Source organism: Tyto alba, unplaced genomic scaffold, assembly GCF_018691265.1.
Source record: "Tyto alba isolate M040663 unplaced genomic scaffold, T.alba_DEE_v4.0 Super-Scaffold_12, whole genome shotgun sequence".
Taxonomy (NCBI): Eukaryota; Metazoa; Chordata; class Aves; order Strigiformes; family Tytonidae; genus Tyto; species Tyto alba.
The window spans coordinates 27,036-52,328 of NW_024881274.1; the positions used below are offsets into that span (position 1 = coordinate 27,036).

The 25,293-nt window shown below is 50.9% G+C and overlaps 1 protein-coding gene across 1 annotated transcript; it reads left to right on the top strand.

Moving 5' to 3' along the window:
• The first annotated feature begins 1,716 nt into the window (after positions 1-1,716).
• Positions 1,717-24,813, top strand: LOC122152777 (olfactory receptor 14A16-like). The gene is made up of 2 exons (XM_042787086.1): positions 1,717-1,763; positions 23,829-24,813. The coding sequence occupies exons 1-2, from the start codon at positions 1,717-1,719 to the stop codon at positions 24,811-24,813; spliced, it is 1,032 nt and encodes a 343-aa protein (XP_042643020.1).
• The last annotated feature ends 480 nt before the right edge of the window (positions 24,814-25,293 follow it).

The window sequence follows — 25,293 nt, forward strand, 5'->3', positions numbered from 1 at the left end:
ATGACTGGCTAGGGCTGGACTCTGACACTCACGCACAATGCAGAACTGAATGAGAATGTGAATGCTGAGGACAGACATGGCTGCAGTGACCATGGCAGGGGAAAAAGACAAGCAGCAGAATCACAGCCTTGCACTGCAGCACAGCACATTCACAGGGTTGAGCATCTGCTTGGTGGGATCCCGGAGAGCCAAGATCCATGGAGCCAAAGATCTTGGATCTTTGTCGACAACAACATCAAAGCCAAGAAACACATCAGTCTGATGTGCTGGGAGCTGAGCAGGGCCTTGTTGGAGCATAGTAGGGTTGGGCAGGGATTTTCTGGCTGAAGAGATCAAACACCAGAAGGCATTGCACAAGGGTGGAAGAGGGAACAGGTTGTCCAAGAGACAGATACAGAGATGGCCTTGGGGCACAGGGGTGGAGGCAGGAATGCCAAAGCTCAGCCAGAGCTGGAATTAGCAAGGAATGGGGATAGCAAGCAGAAGGCTTTCTCTGAATTCACTGGCAGAACAAGGAGTCAGCTTAGGAAAATAGAGTCTCATGGCTCAGTGGGGCAGCATGTGTTGTGGCAAAGACCTAGAAAATGCTGAAGAAATCCTTGTTTTCCCATCTTCTTCTCCCTGTAAGATCTGCCACCATGACCTCCCTGGTCCCAACATCTGTGCTAGCAGGGCTGCCCCCATGGCAGAGGAAGATGTGCCTGGGGAGCACTTACAGTACTTGGGCACACACAGGTTCCATGGGACCAGAGGGAATGTGCCCAAGGGTGCTGGGAGAGCTGGCTGGTGTCATTGCAAGGCTGCTCCTGGTCACTTTTGAAATGTCAGGGTAAACAGGGAGTTCTCTGGTGACTGGGCAAAGGCAGGCAGTGCACCCATTTTCATGCAGGGCAAGAACAAGCATCCATGGAACCACAGGCTGGTCAGACACATCTCAGTCCCTGGGAAGGTGATGGAGCAAATTCATTCAAGTAGTTCCTTTGCCCACATTCATCAGCTGTTGCTCTCTGAGATGCCCTGGGGTAGCTGAAGTACCCATGGGGCACTTGGAAGGGTGACCCAGGACATATGGGATCCCTTCCGGAACATTCTCCAGTCATCAGGAAAAGGATCTCCAGAAACCTCTATTGAGACAACTCCTGTCTCTGCATTGAGTAGAAAGGGAGGTCTAGGAAACTTAATTTGACATAGACATCTGCACGGAGGTGTCTGATGTTGGGGGAGACAAGTTTCCTAATTTTCTTCACTTAAAAAGGAGTCACTCTACAGTTACCCTTGTGGGAAATAAAAAGGGAGTGTTCATGGATGATCCAGAGACCCCTTTGAGTAGACACAGATGTGTTGAGACAAGTGCAAATCTGCCACCCAATCCCAAGGTGTTTCACTGAGGTCTGTCACCCAGCTCCCCTGTATCAGGTGAGAAGACCTGCCACCTTAGTGGGTGACCCTCTATGTGCAGAGAGTGAGTCGTGGCCTGGATGCTTTTGGGTGGGGAGCGGTTTTAGTGTGCTGGGATCTCTGCAAGACAGAAAAATATCTTTATTTTATACTGCAGGCCTGAGTATGACAGAAATATCTAGAAGCTGTCAATAAAATGAATCAAAGAAGAAATTAGAAAACAGTCTCACTCCAAGGGCAGTGCTGCGGTACAACACATCACTCAGAAAGAGTCTGGATCAGCCCAAGGCTTTGTGTTTCAAGCAAGAGCCAGGGAGGATGGCGAGAGATCAGGAAATGAAGGAAGAGGCTCAGGTGGGAGAGAGGTGAGACAGCTGGGAGGATGAGGACAGCCTGCAGGGAAAGAGGCGCAGGGAATGCAACCACATAGGACAGCCTGTGGTGGAGATGACAGAGGGCTGTGGGAAAGCTGAAAACCCCCAAAAAAGTCAACCCCATCAAGATTTTGGCTATGGCTGTTGTCTCTGCCACTGATGCCTGTGAGGAGGCACAGTCCCTTGCAGCACGGGGGCCTCATGGCCCCCTTGTGCATCCTCAGGGCCCTGGGAGGTGCACATCTCCATACCCCCTACCCCAGGAAGAGCCCTGAGGAATGTGGGAGGGACAGGATCTTCCTTCCCAGGGGCTGGGGATCATGGCTTGGCCATTTGGTTAATGGGCACAGGGCCTGGCCCTTTGCCTTAATGCAAGACATTAGGTTTACTCAACATCAGAGACACCTTTCCCTTGCTTTTCCTGACCTGTCATCACTGCCTCCAGATTTCTGCTTTAACGGGACCCTGAGGAGGCTTTGTAAACTGTGTTCCTCAGTGGGACCCATTAAAACCACAAGAAACTTAAGAGTTTCAGTTTGACTTCTTCGGAGGTTTCTTTGGCTTCTCTCTGTGCCTGAGGTTGATGGACTTGGCACCAACCCCTCCTGAGGGGTCATTAAACTGCCTTGTGCTGTTGCTGTGGTGCTGAGCTGGGCCGGGCTCCTGTGCTGGAGGGAGCTCCTGGCAAGTGGGCAGCGCTGCAGAGAGACAGCTCTGCCCAGGAGCAGCTCCTCTGCAAAGCGCAGCAGGGCTGAGGGCACTGCCTGCAGGCACCCAGGGCAGAGCAGCGAGGCACACACAGCTTCAAGGCAGCCTGGGCTGGGAGGCTGCCGAGAGCTCCAAGGAGGAGCAAACGTCAGGGCCCTGGCCACAGTAAGTCTGGGGGTGCAGGGCAATGCAGCTGCAGCTCGGGGAGGGATCTGGGGAAGATGGCAGAGCCGCCAGGAATCTGCCTCCTGCCTAGAGGAGGAGGAGGAGGACGACGACGATGAGGAGGTGCTCCCGAGCAGGGCTTCCCTGGTGCCCCCTGCGAGGGCCAGGGCATGAGGGCTGCCTTCTGGCGGGGCTGGCTGCAGGGGTGTGCAGCTGGGTGTGCAGGCAGGGGTGCCCAGGGCTGTCCTTCCCAGAAGGGTCCCTGCACCCCAGGGGCTGTGTGCGGGGGCAGGGACTCTGCCACCTGCCAATGTCAGCACTCAGCCTGCCCGGGGAGCTCCCCACGGCACTGTGGGGAGAAGCTGTGGGGGGAAGGAGAGACCCCCGCCAGGGAAGGCTCCTTCTGCTCTCCAGAGGCTGCTGCTTCTTGGATCAGGGATGCTCACAGCTCCAGATCAGCACCAAGACACTGAGAGAGGCAGCTTTTTAAAGGGAAATTAAAGGCAGGACCTACCTAAAAGATGGGGACATTTCCAGGGTCTGTGATTTCAGCTTTCTTCTAAGGGAAAGGGGCTGTCAACTTTGAATAAGGCACTGACACTCCAGAACCACTATACTATGTGATCAACAGAACTGCCAGAAACCTCATAAAGTGCCTTCACCCGTTCCTATACCTACAACAGCACCAGTATCTCCTTTGCTTGGAGAATCGATGCTTATCTCATCTACTCCTTAGGACTTGTACACACAGATCTGCCCCTGGGCAGTGTCCTGATGCCAGGAGGGATCTGCAGGGAAGAGCTGAGCACACGGGGGGGGGGGGGGGGGGGGGAGGGGCTGGAAGCACTGACAAGAAAGTGACATCAGGACAGAGAAGTGGCTCTTGGCAGGCACAGCTCCAGGCAGCAGACAGTCAGATAAACCCCCTTCATTCTCCTGACTCTGCACTAGGGAACAGGGACTGTTTTTGTGTGTCAGGGCTGCTCTGTGTTCAGTCTGAGAATGATGTAAAAGATGAGGATTTCTGCACATTCATAGCATGTGCCTTCAGCACCAGCAGAAACCTGAGCTCACCCAAATGGATTGAATGAATTTCCCCTCAAAGAACAAGAAATAAGTTTGAGGGGACTTTTTGGGAAATAGCATAAGATTCAGTAAAAGAAATCTGTCCTAAATTTTCAATGTCTTCTCTTTCAATGCCCTTGCCTGGAGTGAACAAATGTCCAACAGCGGCTCCATCACCAAATTTCTCCTCTTGGCATTCACAGACACACGGGAGCTGCAGCTCTTGCACTTCTGGCTCTTCCTGGGCATCTAACTGGCTGCCCTCCTGGGCAACGGCCTCATCATCACCGCCATCGCCTGTGACCACCACCTCCACACCCCCACGTACTTCTTCCTCCTCAACCTCTCTCTCTTCGACCTGGGCTCCATCTCCACCACTGTTCCCAAAGCCATGGCCAATGCCCTCTGGGGCACCAGAGACATCTCCTACTTGGGATGTGCTTCACAGGTATTTCTGTTTGTCTTTTTCATTTCAGCAGAGTTTTATATTCTTACCGTCATGGCCTATGACCGCTACGTTGCCATATGAAAACCCCTGCACTACGGGACCCTCCGGGGCAGCAGAACTTGTGTCCACATGGCAGCAGCTCCCTGGGGCACTGGGCTGCTCAATTCTCTCCTACACACTGCCACCACATTTTCCCTACCACTCTGCCAAGGTAATGCTGTGGACCAGTTCTTCTGTGAAATCCCCCAGATCCTCAAGCTTTCCTGCTCTTACTCTTACCTCAGGAAGTTGCGATAATTGTGGTTACTGCCTGCTTATTTTTGTATTGTTTTATTTTCATCATGCTGTCCTATGTGCAGATCTTCAGGGCCGTGCTGAGGATCCCCTCTGAGCAGGGACGGCACAAAGCCTTTTCCACGTGCCTCCCTCATGTGTCAGTCATCTCCCTTTATTTCAGCACTGCCATGTTTGCCTACCTGAAGCCCTCCTCCATTTTCTCCTCATCCCTGGTCCTGGTGGTGTCATTTCTGTACTCAGTGGTGCCTCCAGCAGTGAACCCCCTCATCTACAGCATGAGGAACGAGGACATCAAGGATGCCCTGAGGAAAGTATATGAATACATATTATTCCAGCATTAATAATTTGACCACCATCGTCATATAATTCCCAGGAATTCAGTAAAATCTCATCCTATCTTTTGTTCTTCTAAATCATTATTTTCTATTTGTTTGTTAAACATAATATTAACTGTAATTATGTTTTACTCACACAACTTCTTCTTAGGCTTAGAACTGTTTTTTTTTTCTATTAAACCTAATGTACATACGGAAGCAGACTCTTTGCATAGCCAGAACACAATCATATGCCTCCCCTCTCATGTCTCAGCTCTCCTCTGGAGCTTGGGGCCCAGCCCCAGCAGGCAGAAGGGCTTCAGGAGCCCAGGGCCCAGCTGCCCCATGGAGGAGCAGCCCCAGTGGCCCTCGGGGCTGTCCCTTGCTGCCTCAGTGGGCACTGCCTCTCTGCTGCCTGGCAGTTGGGCTGCTGCTTCCCTGGATCCACGGCCAAGGACAGCAGCAGCACGTGGTCTTTGCAGTGCTGGGGTCTCCTCACTTCTACACCATCCCGCTGTGCCCTGGCAGTTGTGTCACCACCAAGCTCCTGTGTAGCTTTTGACAGTCCCCATGTGTCCACAGTGGCATCCCTGTGGCTGCAGGCAGGAGCAGGCCATGGGAAGCACGGTGTCAGAGCTGACCTCCATGCCAGTACCCCCATAACCAAAGGGGCTCCTCAGGGCAGGGCCAGAAGGCTGGAATCCTCTTCCAAATCTGGTGTTGGGAATACACCCAAGGAGCTGCTCCTTCAAAAGGACTTCTCCTCTTCTGAGGTGCTTGATGACTTCCGGGAGATAAACTCAGTGTCCCAAGGTTACCTGTTAGGGACCAAGTGGTGGACAAAACCTCCCTCCTTGATTACATATGTCCATGCATACAGGAACTGGTCTTTGATTTTTTGACAACAACCTTCCTGTTGCTATCCCAGCTACAAGGGCTAATGGCTGATGCCATCCTGGAGAGGTACTAGGAGTTTCCAGGAAAGCTTAAGTGATCTCCAGGAACGATGTGTGAGTGTGCATGGGCAGTGAGTGGTACCTTCTCCAGTGAGTAACCATCCAAGGAGGAGTCTCCTGGAGGAAAATGTGAACCTGTGGACACCATGGGCTAACAAGGGCCTTGCAATTCCAGGAGAATTTGTGAGGAGCCGGGAGGCAAAGGGACACCAGACTGGAGAGTGGTTCAAGATACCCTCTTGGAAATCCCTTGGGCTGGATTGAGTGCAGCCCTCCCTTGACTTTTGTGCCATTGGGCACATGTCATGGTCCTGCCCAGTCCCGTCCTTGGCCCTTGAGCCATCAAGGGAAGATGGAAAGGGCCTCAGCAGGAGTGAATAGTGTCTGTCTGGGTCTGTTTTGCACTGCCAACTGCACAGCCAGTGGAGGGTCACCCGGTGTCCCCAGGGCACCATAGTCCTCTTGCTCTGCAGAGCAGCACCGCCATCTTGGGGCCCTGCAGGGAGCACAGGGAGGGAGCCAGGAATGGCTGGGCAGGACAGCATGGACATGGTCATGTGGAGGAAGGCTCTGTCCCAATCCGATATCGGGGATGTCCCGATTTGATATCAGGGAGGGTTCTTAAACGATCCCAAGAGCGAGATTAAGACACAAACGAGGTCAGATGCCGGGCAACCTTGTGATCTTTATTAAACAAACGGCTGGTAAGAGCGATAGGACAGGGAGAAAGAGGAAGAGGAAGTCAGAATCCCTAAACTAGAAAACGGTAGAGATGCGGCAAGATTAATCACCACCACCACGAGCCCGCGATGTCCCGTTGGCTCAGTCTCGGTGCAATCGATGATGGTCCAAGCTCCAAGCTCCGCCGAAGTCCACAAGAGAGACGTTTTGGGAGCCCACACATGCACACACATACACACGCGCACACAAAACGCCCGCACGCAAAACGCCCGCACACAAAAAACGCCCCTCAGTACAGAGTACGCAGTCCTTTTATCGCCTTAGTCCCCACGATTTCCTGGAAAAGTCTGCCCATTTCCACAGAGCTCGTTGTAATATGTGCCGCCCCGTGGACCTCCATGCGCGCATGCCCAGGTGGTCATGGTGGTCTCGCTGGCGAGGGTCGGCCCACGGTGCCTTCAGCCTCTGCACATCTTCCTCGCCTCAATTTCCTCCCGACCCGGCTCACGCGCAGGTACAGTCTGGCTGGTACTGCCAGGGATGTTGTTATTTGCGCTTCGGGCAGACGTCGTGGTTTCTTCGGGGACTACCCGTCTCCTTCAAGGCGTACTCTGTTGCATCAACAGGATGCGGAGGCCAGGAAGTGGTAGTGGTGCAGCAGCGATGTTGAGACAAACAAAGTCCTACACAGTCTCCTACAGGCTCTCTAGGGAGCTGGGATGGCTCTGGAGAAGAGCAAGGGAGCATTTCTTTGCCTGCAGGGAGGCATCCATGAAAAAAAGAAACCTTTTTAAGCATGTACCTTCTTGCAGCAGGATGATCTGACACTTCCTGTCACTGTTCCTGGACATTTGTGCTGGCCTGGGAGCAGAGAAGCTGGCTCTGAGAGGACAGAGTCAGTCTGTGGGGCCATATCCTGGACCTGAGACCAGGGGTTCTGCACTTTCAATGACCTCCATTGCCTTGTGCCATGATAAGTCTCCATCCCTGGGGTTGATGGGGAGGCTGAGAGCCCTCTCTGCTCCCCAGCAGCTGCTCTGCCCTTCAGAGGGGCTGGGGCTGTGGGGTGAGTTCCCAGAGCTCTACAGCACCCTGCATCCCAGACTGGGCTTCTCTGTGGGGCTGAGCTGGGGAGCAGGCAGGGGAGATGGGGAGAGCTGGGGAGGGGCTGGTCTGCACTGTAAATTTGCCTAGGAGAGGAGAACAACAATGTTCAGTGAGCTGTGTGACCACGCAGCGTGAGGACACAATCCAGTGGGTGTGTGGGACAGAGCCCAGTCTCCTGGAAGGGAGCTGAGACCTGCAGGTGCAAGAGAGAGGAGGCTGGTCTGTGCCCTTGGTGGCACAGACAGACAGACAAGGTGTCTCGGGGCAGTTATCACCCCCCAGCCTCTCCCATCAGCCATTTCCAGCTCTGGCCAGTTGATCCAGTTTATGGGTGTTTTTGCTCTGTGGCCATCTCCTTCCTCCTGCTGGTCCTGGTGCCTGTGGCGGGGGAAGAGCCAGCCCTGCCCCAGCCTCTCTTCTTGCCCAGACCTTGGCAGACCCCAGAGCAGGGCTGTCTGTGAACCCTTGTGCGGGACACGGTTGGGGCTTGGGAAGGAATGGGAAATGGGTGAGTTGCAAAAGCATGATGGCTGGTAGGGATGGATGATGAGATCTTGGCTAGGGGATCCCGTGGGGGATGTTTCCTCACTCCAAATACACCCTGTCCTGTGCAGTGTCAGTTGAGGGGGGACTGTGGGGGCATGTGTTGAGCAGTGGGGCTGCACTGGTGCAGGGATGGGTCACGGGTGGGAGCCACAGCCCAATGTTCAAGAAGTGGAAGCAAGGACAGGCAATGAAGGATGAATTTAGAAATAAGTCCTGAGTGTGAGGGTATGTGTTTAGGAAATCCAAAGCTCCCCTGGAGCTGAGGGCGGCTGCAGGCAACATCCAGAGCAAAATGAAGAGCTTCAGTCCCTGCGTTTGCAGTAAAAGACTGAACAAGGCACATGCCAGTTGCTGATGAATGGGGAGGGGGTTTCATAGCAGCAGAGACAGGTGGGGATGAGCGAGTCAACACCTTCCTTGCTTTAGGCTTTACTAACCAGTTCTCCCAAGCGTCTGTTCAGTGACAGGGTTCCTCTTGACAGGCTTCCTCAGCCTGGAGAAGGGATAGCTGAGGGGCACAGCATAGCAAGGGGGGCTTCACCTTCCTCCCCATGAGGCTAGCCAAGCCTTGGAACAAGCACTGGCCACCCTGAGAGGCTGTGAAGTCCTCCATCCTTACAGGTTTTCTAGACCCGGATGGACCAAGGTCTAGGAAGCCAAGTCTCACCATATACCTGACCCTGCTTTGAGCAGAGGGGTTTCCCATTGCTGTGGTTTGGGCCTGATCGGCAACCAACCACCGCAGCTAATCACCCTCCCTTCCCTCTCCCCACCTGGGAATGGGGGAGAGTATTAGAGGGATGAAGGGAGACTCGCTGGCTGAGATAAGAACAGTTTAATAATGGCAATAAAATGAGAACAATAACGATGATAGGGGGAAAACAAAAAAGAAATATATAAACAGGCAATGTACAGCGTAATTGCTCACCACCCGCTAACCAATATCCATCCCATTCCCGGCCATCGACCCCGAGATACCAAGATCCCACAATCGCAATCCCGGAAGCGAGAGCCCTCCTTCCCAACCACCCCTCATTATATAGTGAGCATGAAGTTCCATGATATGGAATATTTCACTGGCCAGTTAGGGTCAGGTGCTCCGGCTGTGCTCCCTCCCTGCTCCCTGTGCCCTTGCGCACGGGCAGGACATGGAGAGTGGGAGAGTCCTTGAAGTCTCAGCAGCAGCTGAAAACATCAGTGTGCTATCAGCATTCTTCTCATACCAAACCCAAAGCTAAATCCAAAACACAGCACTCATCTAGTCCCTGAAAAGGAATATTAACTCTATTTCAGCCCAAACTAAGACACCCATACACCTCCCGAGGTCTATGCTGAGCCTCAGTGATCTTATCCTATGATGTCCTGTCTGATACCTGATCAGCTGATGACACAACAGATGTTTATGGGGCCCGGATTCTCCTGTGTTTACGTGACCAGTGAAGGCAAGTCAGGTGAACGTCTCCTCCACTCCACTGACTGCAAGGGGAGCCTGGACCCACTGCCTCAGGCAGCTCTACGTTACCACTGAAGCTCCCTGCATCCAGCTTTAACACCCTCAAAGGCCATGGTCTGCACCCCGAAGCTCCTACACGTAGGGTTTGGGAATCAAGGAAGCTGAATGACACCTCTGACTTGCATACAATCCCAGTGTTCGTGGACAGCAAGGAGTTTCTGGTGTATTCCCAGTTCATGTGAACTCCAATCGCAAATGGGATTTGTCTCCCTTTGTTTCAGACAACCGCTGTTTGGGTGTCTGTCCACTCTTGCTCATACAGGCTCTTCTTCCAGTTGACAGTGGGACTTCAACCTCCTCCACTGTGATTCACCCTCACAGCACTTTTAAATCACTTGGTTCCTTTGCTGTCTTGGCCTCCGGGAACCTGATCAGCCCTCACACAGCCTGGGTATTGGCTCACTCCTGGGCACTTCTCTCCGGGTGAGCCCCCTCCGAGGTGAAGTCCCAGGTGTGGTTCTGAGGTGACATGCTGCTCGGTGCCAGGTCTGCTCCAGAGGAGATAGGGCTGAGCACGGTGTCCCTGAGCATGGCCTGCCCTCCTGCCTGCTGCAGCTGGTTGGGTGGCTGTAACAGAGGGTTCCTCAGAGCCAGCACCCAGACAGGTCCCTGGCACCTGCCCCAGCCCTCCCTTTTCTGGCACAGGCAGTCGATGACTGGCTAGGGCTGGACTCTGACACTCACGCACAATGCAGAACTGGATGAGGACGTGAATGCTGAGGACAGACATGGCTGCAGTGACCATGGCAGGGGAAAAAGACAAACAGCAGAATCACAGCCTTGCTCTGCAGCACAGCACATTCACAGGGTTGAGCATCTGCTTGGTGGGATCCCGGAGAGCCAAGATTCATGGAGCCAAAGATCTTGGAACTTTGTGGACAACAACATCAAAGCCAACAAACACATCAGTCTGATGTGCTGGGATTTGAGCGGAGCCTAGCTGGAGCATAGTAGGGTTGGGCAGGGATTTTCTGGCTGAAGAGATCAAACACCAGAAGGCATTGCACAAGGGTGGAAGAGGGAACAGGTTGTCCAAGAGACAGATACAGAGATGGCCTTGGGGTACAGGGGTGGAGGCAGGAATGCCAAAGCTCAGCCAGAGCTGGAATTAGCAAGGAATGGGGATAGCAAGCAGAAGGCTTTCTCTGAATTCACTGGCAGAACAAGGAGTCAGCTTAGGAAAATAGAGTCTCATGGCTCAGTGGGGCAGCATGTGTTGTGGCAAAGACCTAGAAAATGCTGAAGAAATCCTTGTTTTCCCATCTTCTTCTCCCTGTAAGATCTGCCACCATGACCTCCCTGGTCCCAACATCTGTGCTAGCAGGGCTGCCCCCATGGCAGAGGAAGATGTGCCTGGGGAGCACTTACAGTACTTGGGCACACACAGGTTCCATGGGACCAGAGGGAATGTGCCCAAGGGTGCTGGGAGAGCTGGCTGGTGTCATTGCAAGGCTGCTCCTGGTCACTTTTGAAATGTCAGGGTAAACAGGGAGTTCTCTGGTGACTGGGCAAAGGCAGGCAGTGCACCCATTTTCATGCAGGGCAAGAACAAGCATCCATGGAACCACAGGCTGGTCAGACACATCTCAGTCCCTGGGAAGGTGATGGAGCAAATTCATTCAAGTAGTTCCTTTGCCCACATTCATCAGCTGTTGCTCTCTGAGATGCCCTGGGGTAGCTGAAGTACCCATGGGGCACTTGGAAGGGTGACCCAGGACATATGGGATCCCTTCCGGAACATTCTCCGGTCATCAGGAAAAGGATCTCCAGAAACCTCTATTGAGACAACTCCTGTCTCTGCATTGAGTAGAAAGGGAGGTCTAGGAAACTTAATTTGACATAGACATCTGCACGGAGGTGTCTGATGTTGGGGGAGACAAGTTTCCTAATTTTCTTCACTTAAAAAGGAGTCACTCTACAGTTACCCTTGTGGGAAATAAAAAGGGAGTGTTCATGGATGATCCAGAGACCCCTTTGAGTAGACACAGATGTGTTGAGACAAGTGCAAATCTGCCACCCAATCCCAAGGTGTTTCACTGAGGTCTGTCACCCAGCTCCCCTGTATCAGGTGAGAAGACCTGCCACCTTAGTGGGTGACCCTCTATGTGCAGAGAGTGAGTCGTGGCCTGGATGCTTTTGGGTGGGGAGCGGTTTTAGTGTGCTGGGATCTCTGCAAGACAGAAAAATATCTTTCTTTTATACTGCAGGCCTGTGTATGACAGAAATATTTAGAAGCTGTCAATAAAATGAATCAAAGAGGGAATTAGGAAATATGGAAAGCAAAGGATATGTTTTAATAAAATTTCAAATGTTTAAATTCTCTGTGCTCGTTTCCTCCAAGTTTGTCTTTGTTTAGCTCCTTTCTTGTTTAACAGCAGCCAGTCCCAGGGAAATACATCAGATACATTGGGGTGTCTGCAAGGGACACTCGATGTTCATGGTCAGACAGATGAACTCCACAGAAGTGGGAAGAGCTGCCTGACACTTTTAAAAAAAAAAAAAAAAAAAAAAACAAAACAAAAAAAAAAAAAAAAAAACAAACAAAAAAAAAAAAAAAAAACAAAAAAAAACCCCACCTGAGCACTTTCTCATCCTCTGAGATGATATAAAAATTTAATAAAGTGGTGATGTTTTTCCACCATGACTTCATGGGAAATTCTAGGAAGTGTATTAATTGCAGGAAAAGAAGACATATGCTCCTTCCCCTGTGCTACCATTGCCAGGACTCTGTCCAGGATACTGTGCCTTTAACCTCCCTAATTTTACCCCCTGTCCAGCTCTAAAGCCATCTTCTCAGCACACTCACTGGATTATATGGTTTCCAATGTTCTCTAGTTTTCCTTTCCTGTTATTCCTTGCTCACCCAGATATCTTTCAACACCCCAGGTTGAAGCTCTGAGCTTCAGGGACTTAGAAGCCTGCCCTTGTCTTTCATAAGTCTCATTCTCTCTTAAGCCACCTCCTTCATTGTTGTTGGAACTCTCATTTCCCTTGGATCTGTCTGAGACATTGCTCATGAGGTTACCTCCTGTGGATGGTGAAGCTCATTGAAGGCAGCTTCACCTTAACATCACTTGAGGAGTGTGGGTTATTGTTTCTTAAAATTTACCACGTTTTCCTTCTGTTGGTTTGTAATGAAGAGAAATTCTGCTGTGCATGTGTGCAGCCAGGTCTCTGAGGAAAGCCAGTGGGAGCTGGTGCAGCGGAGCTGTAATGTCCAGCTGCGGGCCTGGGTGCAGAAGTCTGAAGGAAGGAGAAGTGCTGCAAGTGCCAGGGGGACGATGAGAGAAGTGGCAGGGCTGGGGAGGTGAGGAATCAGGCTGTCCATGCAGTGTCTGACCTTCAGGAGGAGCTGGCCCTACCCATCCTGACAGCACTAGGAGACCCTCTGCATCAAGATCAGAGGAGGATACAATCACTTATTCTGTAAACTGAAAAAGTAATATAGTAAACTTAAAACTAAAAAATACTTCTGTATTAAATGCTCAGTCAAATGTTCCCCTTTACATACACTCCAGAGACCTCTTCTGTCCAAGGCTTGATAACTGAAGAAAACAATTGAAAGACATTTTGCATTTGAATGAGCCCCATGGTGTCTTCAGTGCTGAGACCATGAGCTTCAGATGCTGAGAGGAGCTTGAAGAAACATCCAAAGAAGTAAACATCAGAGGCAACCCCTAAGGTTTCAAGGAGTGTTAATGGGTCCCAGTGAGGGCCATCAGCACCAAAACCTCCCCAGGGGCTGGTTAGAGCAGGAAGTTGGAGGTGTCAATGAGAGGCAAACAAACACAATGTTAAGGTGGTTCTGGTGCTTAGTAAACCTTCAGGTGTTTAAGCCAAAGTGACAAAGCCTGACCCCCAGCCCCTGGGAAGGGAGATCCTGTCCCTCACACATTGGCCAGAGTTCTTCTTGGGGCAGTGTCATGTGGGAATGTGCGATGACAAGGGCAGGACTATGGTATGACACCTGTGGGTGTCTCCTGGGTGGGTCAAGGAGGCCATGAGATCCTGGTACGCTAAGATTAATGTTTGTCCAGGTAGGCCTTAGTTATGGAGGCAACAGCCATAGGCAAGGGGGAAAAGACTTTGGCTCTGCTGGGGGCTCTTAGCCTTGCCAGAGCCTTCAGTTGTCTTTCCCACAGGCTGTCCTCAGTGTCCCACACCTGCAGCTCTTTCTCTGCAGACTCTCAACATCAGCCTTTCTTCCCCACCTCGCTCTCACCTGAGCATTTCACTGCCCTCACTGGTAGAGAATAGAATAGACGAGACTATTTCTGTTGGGAGGGACCTGCAACGATCATCTAGTCCAACTGCCTGACCCATTCAGGGCTGACCAAGTTACAGCATGGTATTAACGGCATTGTCCAAATGCCTCTTAAACACTGACCACCCTGGGACATCAACCACCTCTCTGGGAAGCCTGTTCCAGTGTTTGTCCACTCACTCGGTAAAACAAATGCTTCCTCATGTCCAGTCTAAATCTCCCCTGGCTCAGCGTTGAACCGTTCCCACGTGTCCTATCACTGGATACCAGGGAGAAGAGATCAGCACCTCCCGCTCCATGTCCCCCCCTCAGGAAGCTGCAGAGAGCAATGAGGTCACTCAGCCTCCTCCTCTCCAAACCAGACAAACCCAAACACCTCAGTCACTCCTCATAACACATTCCTTCTAGCCCTGTCACCAGCTTTGTTGCCCTCCTCTGGATGCATTCGAGGACCTTCACGTCCTTCTCAAACTGTGCAGCACAGAACTGCACACAGTATCGAAGGTGAGGCCGCACCAATGCTGAGTATCTATCCATCCTCCTGGTTGTTCCTTGAAACACAAAGCTGTGGGCTCTTCCAGACTCCCTCTGGGTGACTTGTTGCAGCACAGCACTGCCCTTCAGGTGACTTTTCTTTTTCTTTGTCCTCATTCTCTACCACCCAAGCTGCACTTTTTTCTCTTATGTCTTTCTCATGCTGTTTTCTGACATGCGGATACAAACTTTACAACTCACAGAGTTATAAAGCAGGTATGTTTATTGCAGTGCTGGGGGCAAGGGTGATCTCCCCTCCAAGCTTATACACCGTATCATGAAGCAGGCATCATTTATGATACAAAAACATGCATATTCGTTAGTATAGGCTGGGTTATTACAATTATTTCTAAGAATAGGTGTGATTATTGTAATTATTTCCGGGAATTCATTATCCTAAGTCTCCTCCTCTTGCCACATGCCTACTCCCATCCGGTGGTCGTGGGCTGGGGTCTTTTGGAGGAAGTCTTGTGGTCTTCTTCACCATGTACTCTAAATATTTGTCCCAGAATGCTGAGTTACCTCAGCCAGTAACTGCAGAACCGGCTCCAGCCAGATGACTCCTTTTTGCAGACGCCTTAATTAACAGATGGATATCCTGTTATCTATGGAGGCCTCTTGTAAAGAAGTTTCCTGTTATCTTTCAAGATCTTTTGCAACCAAGTATCCCGTTAACTTGTTAGTTATTTTGCTAAGCGTTTATTTTTTATATCAAGTCCCCCCTTCTCTTTTACCTGTGCAAATTCTTTTGCTATATGACAGCATTCCTTTTAGCAAAATACTTGCCATTTTCAATGTTTTGCTGTAATTTGTGTTTCTTCCACTCCTCATCGTTATTTCCAGTTTGTTTATCCATCCACATAAAACATTGCAACACACAACAGACTAATAATCTTAATACAACAATCATGATAACTACAACAAAAAGCTGCTTAAGCTTTGCGACATTAGGTATCCAAGAGGTGAGCTTTTCCCAGAGGTTAGAAAACCCATACGAGGTATCATCCAGGGATACCTGATGTAAGACTTTTGAGTGTTCCCAAATCTTCTGAAGGTCAATCTCTGTTCTCCTTGATTCATCTACATAAATGCAACAGCTTGTATTGATCAAGGTGCACACCCTTCCCATGTGAGCTGTGATTATATCTAGAGCCATTCTGTTTTGAAAGTGTACTCCCTTCAAGGATTTTACCTCCTGGTCTAAATGTACAAGGGCATCACTAGTTGCGTTTGCTATTATTTCCATTTTTGCCAAAATATTTACTATGGCTTTTTCAATCTCACTAACTCCCAACCAGGGTAAGAACCACTGTGTGAAGCTATGAAACCCTAACGGTTTTTCTATAAGCATGTTATAAGCTCCCCATCTTACCCTTTTCCATGGTGACCTCAAAACACCATTTGGGGCATGGGACTGGTTAAATATTTTGTCCTGGGGTATCCTTCTTTCATATTTTCCTTTTCTAGAGCCAAAACCATTGGGTCTTGTGGGCTCTTTAATCCACAATCAGTTTGATACTCGGAGTGATTTCAGAGTGTCTGCATACAAGACCTCATCCCACTTTCCTTCTCTCCTCAAAAACAACATCAGTTGCAACAAAGTATTATAATTCAAGATTCCGTTAAAGGGCCATTCCCCCCCATCATCTAATTTATACAGGGGCCACCACTGGATACAATATTTAGTTAAGGTCCTTTTATTCACACTTCCACCTTGTGTGCCTCCGATTTCCTTCCAATGGGCTAAGATGCAGCCCAGAGGGCTCTTTTTCACTATACCCCCACTCTGTTTCCCTCCCATATTGTTAGCCTGGAGGGCTTATCCACATTCTGCTTCTATTGCCTCTGTAAGTTTCCTAGGTTCCCATGATACGTTTTTTTAAGCTGACCCAAGCGCTCAATTCTGTCCCAGTCAGACCACTTCCCTTGACATTTACTACACCAGAAATCGTCTCCAAATTCCACCCAGACGTCTTGTCCACAACCAAAGCATTCCAAAACAAAGACTGGATTACAAGAAAAATCCTCGGGTCTGTGTATGGGGCACCAAAAGTTAACCACAGGCTCAAACAATACTGTTTTAAAATCTGACATACACTTCGTTTGCTTCGCTTGCCTCCGGCCGCTCTCCTCGTGGAGGACATGGAACAAGTGAGTGCAGAACTCTGCACTCACTTCGTAGCTGTGCTGCGTGTCACTTCTCTCATGCAGGCATACAGGCACACAGACACGCAGTTACACACAGGGCCCCTGTCCTGGTTGGGGATGGAATAGCGTTCCTGTTGGTTTGGTAGCTGGAGGAGAGGGAGGAGAGCTGAAGCACACTGAGATTCCAGAGGCTCTCCAGGTCCGAGAGCCCTTGCCTGTGTGCGGGGGTGGGGGGAGCACAGCTGGAGAGCTGGGCCCGGATTGGCCGATATTCCATGTCATGTGATGTCACCCTCACTATATAAAAGCAGGAGTGGGCCGGGAGGGGCTCTCACTTCTGGGAGCGTTGCCAAGGTGCCTTTCTGTTCAGGATCACTGGCTGGGAGCAGGCGGGTGTCGGTCGGTGGGTGGTGAGCAGCTGTATTGTACATTTCCCATTCATTATGTCACCATATTATTCTATTACTGTTATTAAACTGTTTTTATCTCAACCCATGAGCCTCCCTTTGCCCCTCCGATTCCCTCCCTATTCCCAAGTAGGGGGAGGGTGGGTGAGCAGCTGCGTGGCGTTTAGCTGCTGACCAGGTTTAAACCACGACAACTGTCACACAGGTTATCCATGAATGTGATACACGTGCTGCAATCAGGCAAGCCAAGAGGTTAAAACCTCTTTGGTATCAAGGGCTATGGTTAAAATATAGATATGGGGAGGCCTGGCAGAGTGATTACATTGCGCTTCCACAATGCTTGGCTTGACAAATTTTATGCGCTCACAATGGTGAAAGCAACTACTGGGTGGGTGGAAGCATAGGCCATGCCCCATGCCACTGCCCAGAACACTATTCTGGGCCTTGAAAAACAAGTCTTGTGGCAACATGGTACCCCAGAAAGAATTGAGTCAGATAATGGCACTCATTTTCGAAATAATCTCATAAACACCTGGGCAAAAGAACATGGTATTGAGGGGGTATATCACATCCCCTACCATGCACCAGCCTCGGGGAAAATTGAGCAGTACAATGGGCTACTAAATACCATGCTGAGAGCAATGGGAGGAGGAACTTTTAAACACTGGGACAGACATTTAGCAAAGGCCACCTGGTTGGTCAGTACTAGAGGATCTACCAACCAGGATGGCTCTACCCAGTCAAACATTCTACATACTGCAGATGGAGGTAGAGTCCCGGTAGCGCACCTTAAGAACATGCTGGGGAAGACTATTTGGGTTATTCCTACTTCAGGTAAAAGTAAGCCCATATGTGGAATTTCCTTTGCCCAAGGACCTGGGTGCCCTTGGTGGGCAATGCAGAAAGACGAGGAAGTCCGATGTGTGCCTCAAGGGGACTTAATGTTAGGTGAAAATAGCCAATAAACTGTATTACATTAATCACCAAACAACCCTATAAATGCATTGCTATGGTTGACACGTATTATGTTAATGGCATCATATTCATGAAGGAAAACATGAACTTGGATAAAGTCAAGATTGGTTTCAGCAACTGATACCCAGCGACTGCTGCAGACTGAATACAGACAGCGTCAGATACATCAACCACCAGCTCCAAGTGCAACAGAGACTGCATGCCATCCTCCTGCCAGGCCCAAGGACACCTCTGCCCTACCAACTGAGCATCCCTCCTCCTGCATTAAGAGGCTGTTGTGACAGATGGAACCTGAAGCTATGGACCAAATGAACTCACGATACATTCTGCAGTATATAGACTGCAAGGACCGAGTGTACCCAGGTCCTTGGGCAAAGGTAATTCCACGTATGGGCTTACCATGGCCCATGGGCTAAGGGAATTATATCTGTGTGCACATGCCTAAGACCAGGGAAGAGGACAGTAATTAATTAGACTGTATTAGGAAATATGGAACCCGAGGATAATGCAAAGCATATGGAACAAGGGGTGGACACAGTCCTGGTTCAGACTGGAATAGAGTTCATGTTCCTTTTTGGTAGCTGTAGGAGTGCTGATGCACACGGAGATTTCAGGGACTCTCCAGCTCCCCGTGTCCTGCCTGTGCACAGGCTCACAAGAAGCAGAGAGGGAACACAGCTGGAGCACCGGGCCTGGACTGGCCAATATTCCATGACATGTGACGTTACGTTCACCATATAAAGGAGGGGTGGGCAGGAAGGGGCACGCTCTCACTTTTGGTATTGTGGTCGAGGCATCTTTGTGTTTCAGGATCGCTGGCTGGGAGCCGGCTGGGTGTCAGTCGGCAGGCGGTGAGCAATTGCACTGTACATTACCCGTTCATACTGCCACCATATTATTTTATTACCATTATTCAGCTGTTTCTATCTCAACCCACGAGTCTCCCTTTGCCCCTCTGATTCCTTCCCCATTCCCAGGTGGGAGCTGTGTGGTGTTTGGCTGCTGACCAGGCTCAAACCATGAGTTACACCCACTGACATACACACCAACATGACATGCACACACACCCGTCTTGCCTGTTGCTGACCTCACCAAAGAACAGTTGGAAGAGCAACTGACATCATCTACGTGGACTTGTGCAAAGCACTTGACACGGTCTCACATGACATCCTTGTCTGTAAGTTGGAGAGACAGTGATTTAGTGGATAGAACACTTGGTGGATAAAGAATTGGTTGGATGGTCACACTCAAAGAGCTGAGGCCTTAGGCTCAACATCCAATTAGAGAACAGAGATGAGTGTCATTCCTCAGGGTTTGGAGTTGGGGCTGGTATTGACTGACATCTTTGTCGCTGTCATGGACAGTGGGATCGAGTGCATCCTCAGCAAGTTCACAGATGACACCAAACTGTGTGGTGTGGTGACATGCTGGAGGGGGAACCTGGACAGACTGGAGAAGTGGAGGTTCCCCAGAAACCTGGACAGACTGGAGAAGTGGGCCCATACAAACCTCATTAAGTTCGACAAGTCCAAGCTCAAGGTCCTACCCATGGCTTGGGACAACCTCACATACAAATAGATGCTGGGCAAGGAGTGGATTGAGAGCAGCCCTGCGGAGAAGGACTTGGGGGTGGTAGTTCATGGAAAACTAGCTGTGAACCAACAATGTGCACTCGTAGGCCAGAAAACCAACCGTGTCCTGGGCTGCATCAAGAGAAGTGTGGCCAGCCGGTCAAGGTGGGGATTCTCCCATTCTGCTCTGCTCTCATGAGACCGGCCCTGTAGTCTGGTTTCCAGATCTTGTGATCCAAACATAAAAAGGACATGGATATGCTCAAGCAGGTCCAGAAGAGGCCGTGAAGATGACGGGAGGGTGGGAGCACCTCCCTTGTGAGGACAGGCTGAGAGAGTTTGTTTTGTTCAGACTGAAGAAGAGAAGGCTCCAAGTGAGAAATTCTAGTGGCCTTCCAGGACTTAAACAGGGCTATAGGAAAGATGGGGAGGGACTCTTTATCAGGGGTTGCAGGGATAGGACAAAGGGTAATGGGTTTAAACTGAAAGAGGGTAGATTTAGATTAGATAAAAGGAGGAAATTCTTTACTATGAGGATGGTGAAACACTGGAAGGGGTTGCCCCGAGAAGTGGTGAATTGCCCCTCCCTGGAACTTCTCTAGGCAACATGTTACAGTATCTTAGCATCCTCATTGTAAAACATTTCTTCCTTATTTCAAATCTAAATCTACCCTCTTTCACTTTAACACCATTGCCGCTTATCCTTCTAATACAGATCCTGGTGAAAAGTATCACTCCATCTTTCTTGACCTGTAACCACTATGTTTTCATCTCCAAACACCTTTGAGAGTGCCCAAACATCACCCCAAGATGGGGTTTAGAGGACTCAAGCACATGTCCAATGTGCTTAGGTATAAACATTCTGGGCTAAGTGTTGTGGAGACTTGGGACAGTCTGGGAGTAGCCCAAGAAACCTTGAAGGGTGGTTTGAGAGACGGTGGACTTTTTCTTCATAGTGGAAAACAGCATGAGAAAGAAATAACGTCATACTGTGCAGATGGGAAAGTCCAGACTGGACAACAGGATAAATGCTGTGGTGCAACACATGACCTAGGAGGAGTACGGATCAGAACAAGGCTTTGTTTTTCAAGGAAGAGCCAGGGAGGATGGTGAAATGTCAGGAAAGAAAGGAAGGTGCTCAGGGGGAGTGAGGTGAGACAGGTGGGATGAGGACAGCCTGCAGGGAAAGAGGTGCTGGGGAGGCAACCACATAGGACAGCCTGTGGCAGAGATGACAGAGGGCTGTGGGAAAGCTGAAAACCCCCCAAAAAGTCAACCCCATCACGATTTTGTCTATGGCTGTTGTCCCTGCCACTGATGCCTCTGAGGAGGCACAGTCCCTTGCAACATGGGGGCCTCATGGCCTCCTTGTGCATCCTCAGGAGCCTGGGAGGTGCACATCTCCATAGCCCCTACCCCAGGAAGAGCCCTGAGGAATGTGGGAGGGACAGGATCTCCCTTCCCAGGGGCTGGGGATCGTGGCTTGGCCATTTTGTTATTGGACTTAGGACTTGGAACTTTGGCTTATGCAACACATGCAGGTTTACTCAGCATCAGATCCACCTTTCCCTTTTTGTTTCTGACTAGTCATCACTACTTTCAGATTTCTGCTCTAACAGGACCCTGGGGAGGCTTTGTCAACAGTGTCCCTCAGTGGAAACAATTAAAGCCAGAAGAAACTTTGGAGTTTGAATATAACTTTGAATTCTTCAGAGGTTTCTTCAGCTTCTTTGTCTTTGATGTTCATGGAGTTGGCACCAAACCCTCCTGAGGGGTCATTAAACTGCCTTGGGCTGATGCTGTGGTGCTGAGCTGGGCCGGGCTCCTGGGCTGGAGGGAGCTCCTGGCAAGTGGGCAGCGCTGCAGAGAGACAACTCTGCCCAGGAGCAGCTCCTCTGCAAAGTGCAGCAGGGCTGAGGGTACTGCCTGCAGGCACCCAGGGCAGAGCAGCGAGGCACACACAGCTTCAAGGCAGCCTGGGCTGGGAGGCTGCCGAGAGCTCCAAGGAGGAGAAAGCATCAGGGCCCTGGCCACAGTAAGTCTGGGGGTGCAGGGCAATGCAGCTGCAGCTCAGGGAGGGATCTGGGGAAGGTGGCAGAGCCGCCAGGAATCTGCCTCCTGCCTAGAGGAGGAGGAGGAGGAGGAGGAGGAGGAGGAGGAGGAGGAGGAGGAGGAGGAGGAGGAGGAGGAAGAGGTGGAGGAGGAGGAGGAGGACAAGGAGGACGAGGAAGAGGAGGAGGAGGAGGAGGAGGAGGAGGAGGAGGAGGAGGAGGAGGAGGAGGAGGAGGAGGAGGAGGAGGAGGAGGAGGAGGAGGTGGAGGAGGAGGAGGAGGACAAGGAGGACGAGGAAGAGGAGGAGGAAGAGGAGGAGGAGGAGGAGGAGGAAAAGGAGGAGGAAGAGGAAGAGGAAAAGGAGGAGGAAGAGGAGGAGGAAAAGGAGGAGGAAGAGGAGGAGGAAGAGGAGGAGGAAGAGGAGGAGGAAGAGGAGGAGGTGCTCCCGAGCAGGGCTTCCCTGGTGCCCCCTACGAGGGCCAGGGCATGAGGGCTGCCTTCTGGCAGGGCCAGCTGCAGGGGTGTGCAGCCGGGTGTGCAGGCAGGGGTGCCCAGGGCTGTCCTTCCCAGCAGGGTCCCTGCACCCCAGGGGCTGTGTGCTGGGGCAGGGACTCTGCCGCCTGCCAGGGTCAACATTCAGCCTGCTCGGGGAGCTCCCCACAGCGTTGTGGGGAGAAGCTGTGGGGGGAAGGAGAGACCCCGTCCAGGGCAGGCTCCTTCTGCTCTCCAGAGGCTGCTGCTGCATGGATCAGGGATGCTCACAGCTCCAGATCACTCAGAGGGCTTTTGCAGAGGTTCTTTCTGCAGAAGGATATCAAGGCTGCTTTTACTTGAAATGGAAGGACCTTTTCTTTGAGATTTCTTTTCTTGGTTGGCCAGGTGGGCATTGCTAGATTTTTTTCTCCACTCTAGTGGAATAACTCAGATCTCAGTTGTCTTTAGCACTCTCGGTCGCGCCTGAGCCCCTGCACCTAGACAGATGTCCCTGAGCAGTGTCCTGCTGCCAGGAGGGTTTCGCAGGGCAGAGCTGAGCACACAGCAGGTGGGATGGGGGCTGGCAGCACTGACAGGGAGAAGATAAGGGGACAGAGAAACATCTCCATGGAGGGACAGCTCCAGGCACCAGAGATATGGGCATGAAGGGAGAGGGAGTTGCTGCCAGGAACGCTGTGGGAGGGGGGATTCTGGCACCTCCCTGCCATTCCCTGTAGTGCAGATGCCTTCCATGGAGAAACCCCCTGATCTCCTCCCTGTCCAACACAGTCTCTTACCTCAATGTCATGTGGCACCTTTCCAGCGGCCTCACCCTTGAAGTTGAGAAACTACCCAGTACCCAACTGCCTGTCCCTTTCTGCCTCCAAGAACATGAGCAGTGTGGTATTTCTCCATTTTCCCCCTCCTGTATCTGCTCCCTTTACTGTCATCCCTGGACTTGCTGGGATGGGGGGTGATGGGATTAAGCTGCAGTTTTGAGCCCAACCCTGTGGGACCTGGCGTGCACATGTGTTCTTGGGGGTAAAGTCTCCTCATAATCTGTGGGCTCAGGGCAAAACAAAGGACACAATTCTCTCTTCAGGACACCTCCATTTTAGACACTCAACTCTTGCTCTGAGGGGCTCATGCTGGGCTGCAGGTTTCTCTCCAGGTGGGCACTGCTTTCGTGGGGCACCTCTGTGTTATCCAGCAGCCCCAGGGAGGAAACACCTCAGTGCTAAGGCCATGGAAATGCTGCTGGGCGTCTGCACACAGGCAGCTGCAATGAGCCCTCTGTGTCCCTGGCTGGGAGGGGAGATCTGAGATCCTCCTCAGGTGTGATGAGAGGGGATGAGGGCTTTGGAGAGCTGTACTTGGAGACTGGATTCCTCTAGTCCCAGCAGTGTCCAGTTTCCATCATCCAGCTCAAAGCGGTGCCAGCACAGGGCAGATGAGACCAGGGCTGATGGATAGAGCAACTCTCCTCACTCTGAATTTCAGGACAGCCCCTTAATTTCTCAAGACACACAAAGTTTCAGTAGGAGTTCAGCAGAAATGCCATCAATTTCTGCCTTAAAAGCACTCCTCATGTGTAGTGATGCAACGAAAACAGTTTAAAAAAAAACATTATCCCCACAGCTATGCCTTGCAGTAAGGTGAATTGTTAGCAAAAATGCTGAACATGAGTGGATTTAATCCGTGATCACCCATGTTCCGATTTCTCTATGGCTGTCTGTCAGGACCGACTCCTCCAGAGCTCACAGCAGAGCCGAAGGACTTGGTTAAAAGGGAGAGGCAGTCACTGAGAGATATGAAGTAGGTTTTATCTCAGACAAGTCTACACTAACATTTCAATGTCTTCTTCTCTGTGGACAGTGCCCAATGACCAGTGGAAGCAATTTTTAAACAGCAGCTCCATCACTGAGTTCCTCCTCCTGGCATTCGCAGACAGACGGGAGCTGCAGCTCTTGCACTTCTGGCTCTTTCTGGGCATCTACCTGGCTGCCCTCCTGGGCAACGGCCTCATCATCACCGCCATCGCCTGCGACCACCACCTCCACACCCCCATGTACTTCTTCCTCCTCAACCTCTCCCTCCTTGACCTGGGCTCCATCTCCACCACTCTCCCCAAAGCCATGGCCAACACCCTCTGGGACACCAGGGACATCTCCTACTTGGGGTGTGCTGCACAGCTCTTTTTCTTTCTCTTCTTGCTGTCAGCAGAAGTTTCTCTTCTCACTGTCATGTCCTATGATCGCTATGTTGCCATCTGCAAACCCCTGCAATACGGGACCCTCCTGGGCAGCAGAGCTTGTGTCCACATGGCAGCAGCTGCCTGGGGCACTGGGGTTCTCTATTCTCTCCTGCACACGGCCAACACATTTTCCCTACCACTCTGCCAGGGGAATGCTGTGGACCAGTTCTTCTGTGAAATCCCCCAGATTCTCAAGCTCTCCTGCTCAAATTCCTATCTCAGGGAAGTTGGGATTATTGTGGCTAGTGCCTCTTTAGGATTTGGGTGTTTTGTTTTCATTCTTTTTTCCTATGTGCAGATCTTCAGGGCCGTGCTGAGGATCCCCTCTGAGCAGGGACGGCACAAAGCCTTTTCCACGTGCCTCCCTCACCTGGCCGTGCTCTCCCTCTTTCTCATCACTGTCATGTTTGCCCACTTGAAGCCCCCCTCCATCTCTTCCCCATCTCTGGACCTGGTGGTGTCATTTCTGTACTCAGTGGTGCCTCCAGCAGTGAACCCCCTCATCTACAGCATGAGGAACCAGGAGATCAAAGATGCCCTGAGGAAACTGATAACAGGATGATTTTCAGAAACAGTAAAATACCTGTATTCTGTAAATAACGTAAAAGGTAACTCATTACACAGTAGGCCACAGTCTGTAGGTTTTGCTGGGGTTTTGGGGGATGATTTTTTTTGTTTTGTTTTGTTTTACTTTACATAAAATTCTCCACAAAGAAGTGTGATTAATTGTAGGTTTTATAATTTGGCATCTATCAAGATTTGTGTGACTGAGAGACTTTGTAAATGAGGACCCATGCTCTCTTTGTGTTTAAAAAAAATAAAGGATAATGCAGCAATATATTTCTCTGAGATCCTTCCTCCAAGTTGTTCTCTGGATCTACTGGGTCAGTGCTTGTGTGCAGAGGTGGAGGGGAAAAGTGTCTTGGCAGAGCAGTGCTTCCAGGAAGGAAATGCGCTTGATCTTTCCTAACCTGCTGGTTTTAAACTTCCCCTTTTTGCTCCTGAGCCCTTCTATTGGTCTATGATCTGAGTGCTTTTGTGC

What these genes read in the sequence shown, in the direction of transcription:
- LOC122152777 (XM_042787086.1), top strand. Translation starts at nt 1,717, where the DNA reads ATGGCGAGAGATCAGGAAATGAAGGAAGAGGCTCAGGTGGGAGAGAG. An exon ending in GAGGCTCAGGTGGGAGAGAG is followed by an intron (nt 1,764 to 23,828) that starts GTGAGACAGCTG and finishes GTTTTATCTCAG; the next exon opens with ACAAGTCTACACTAACATTT.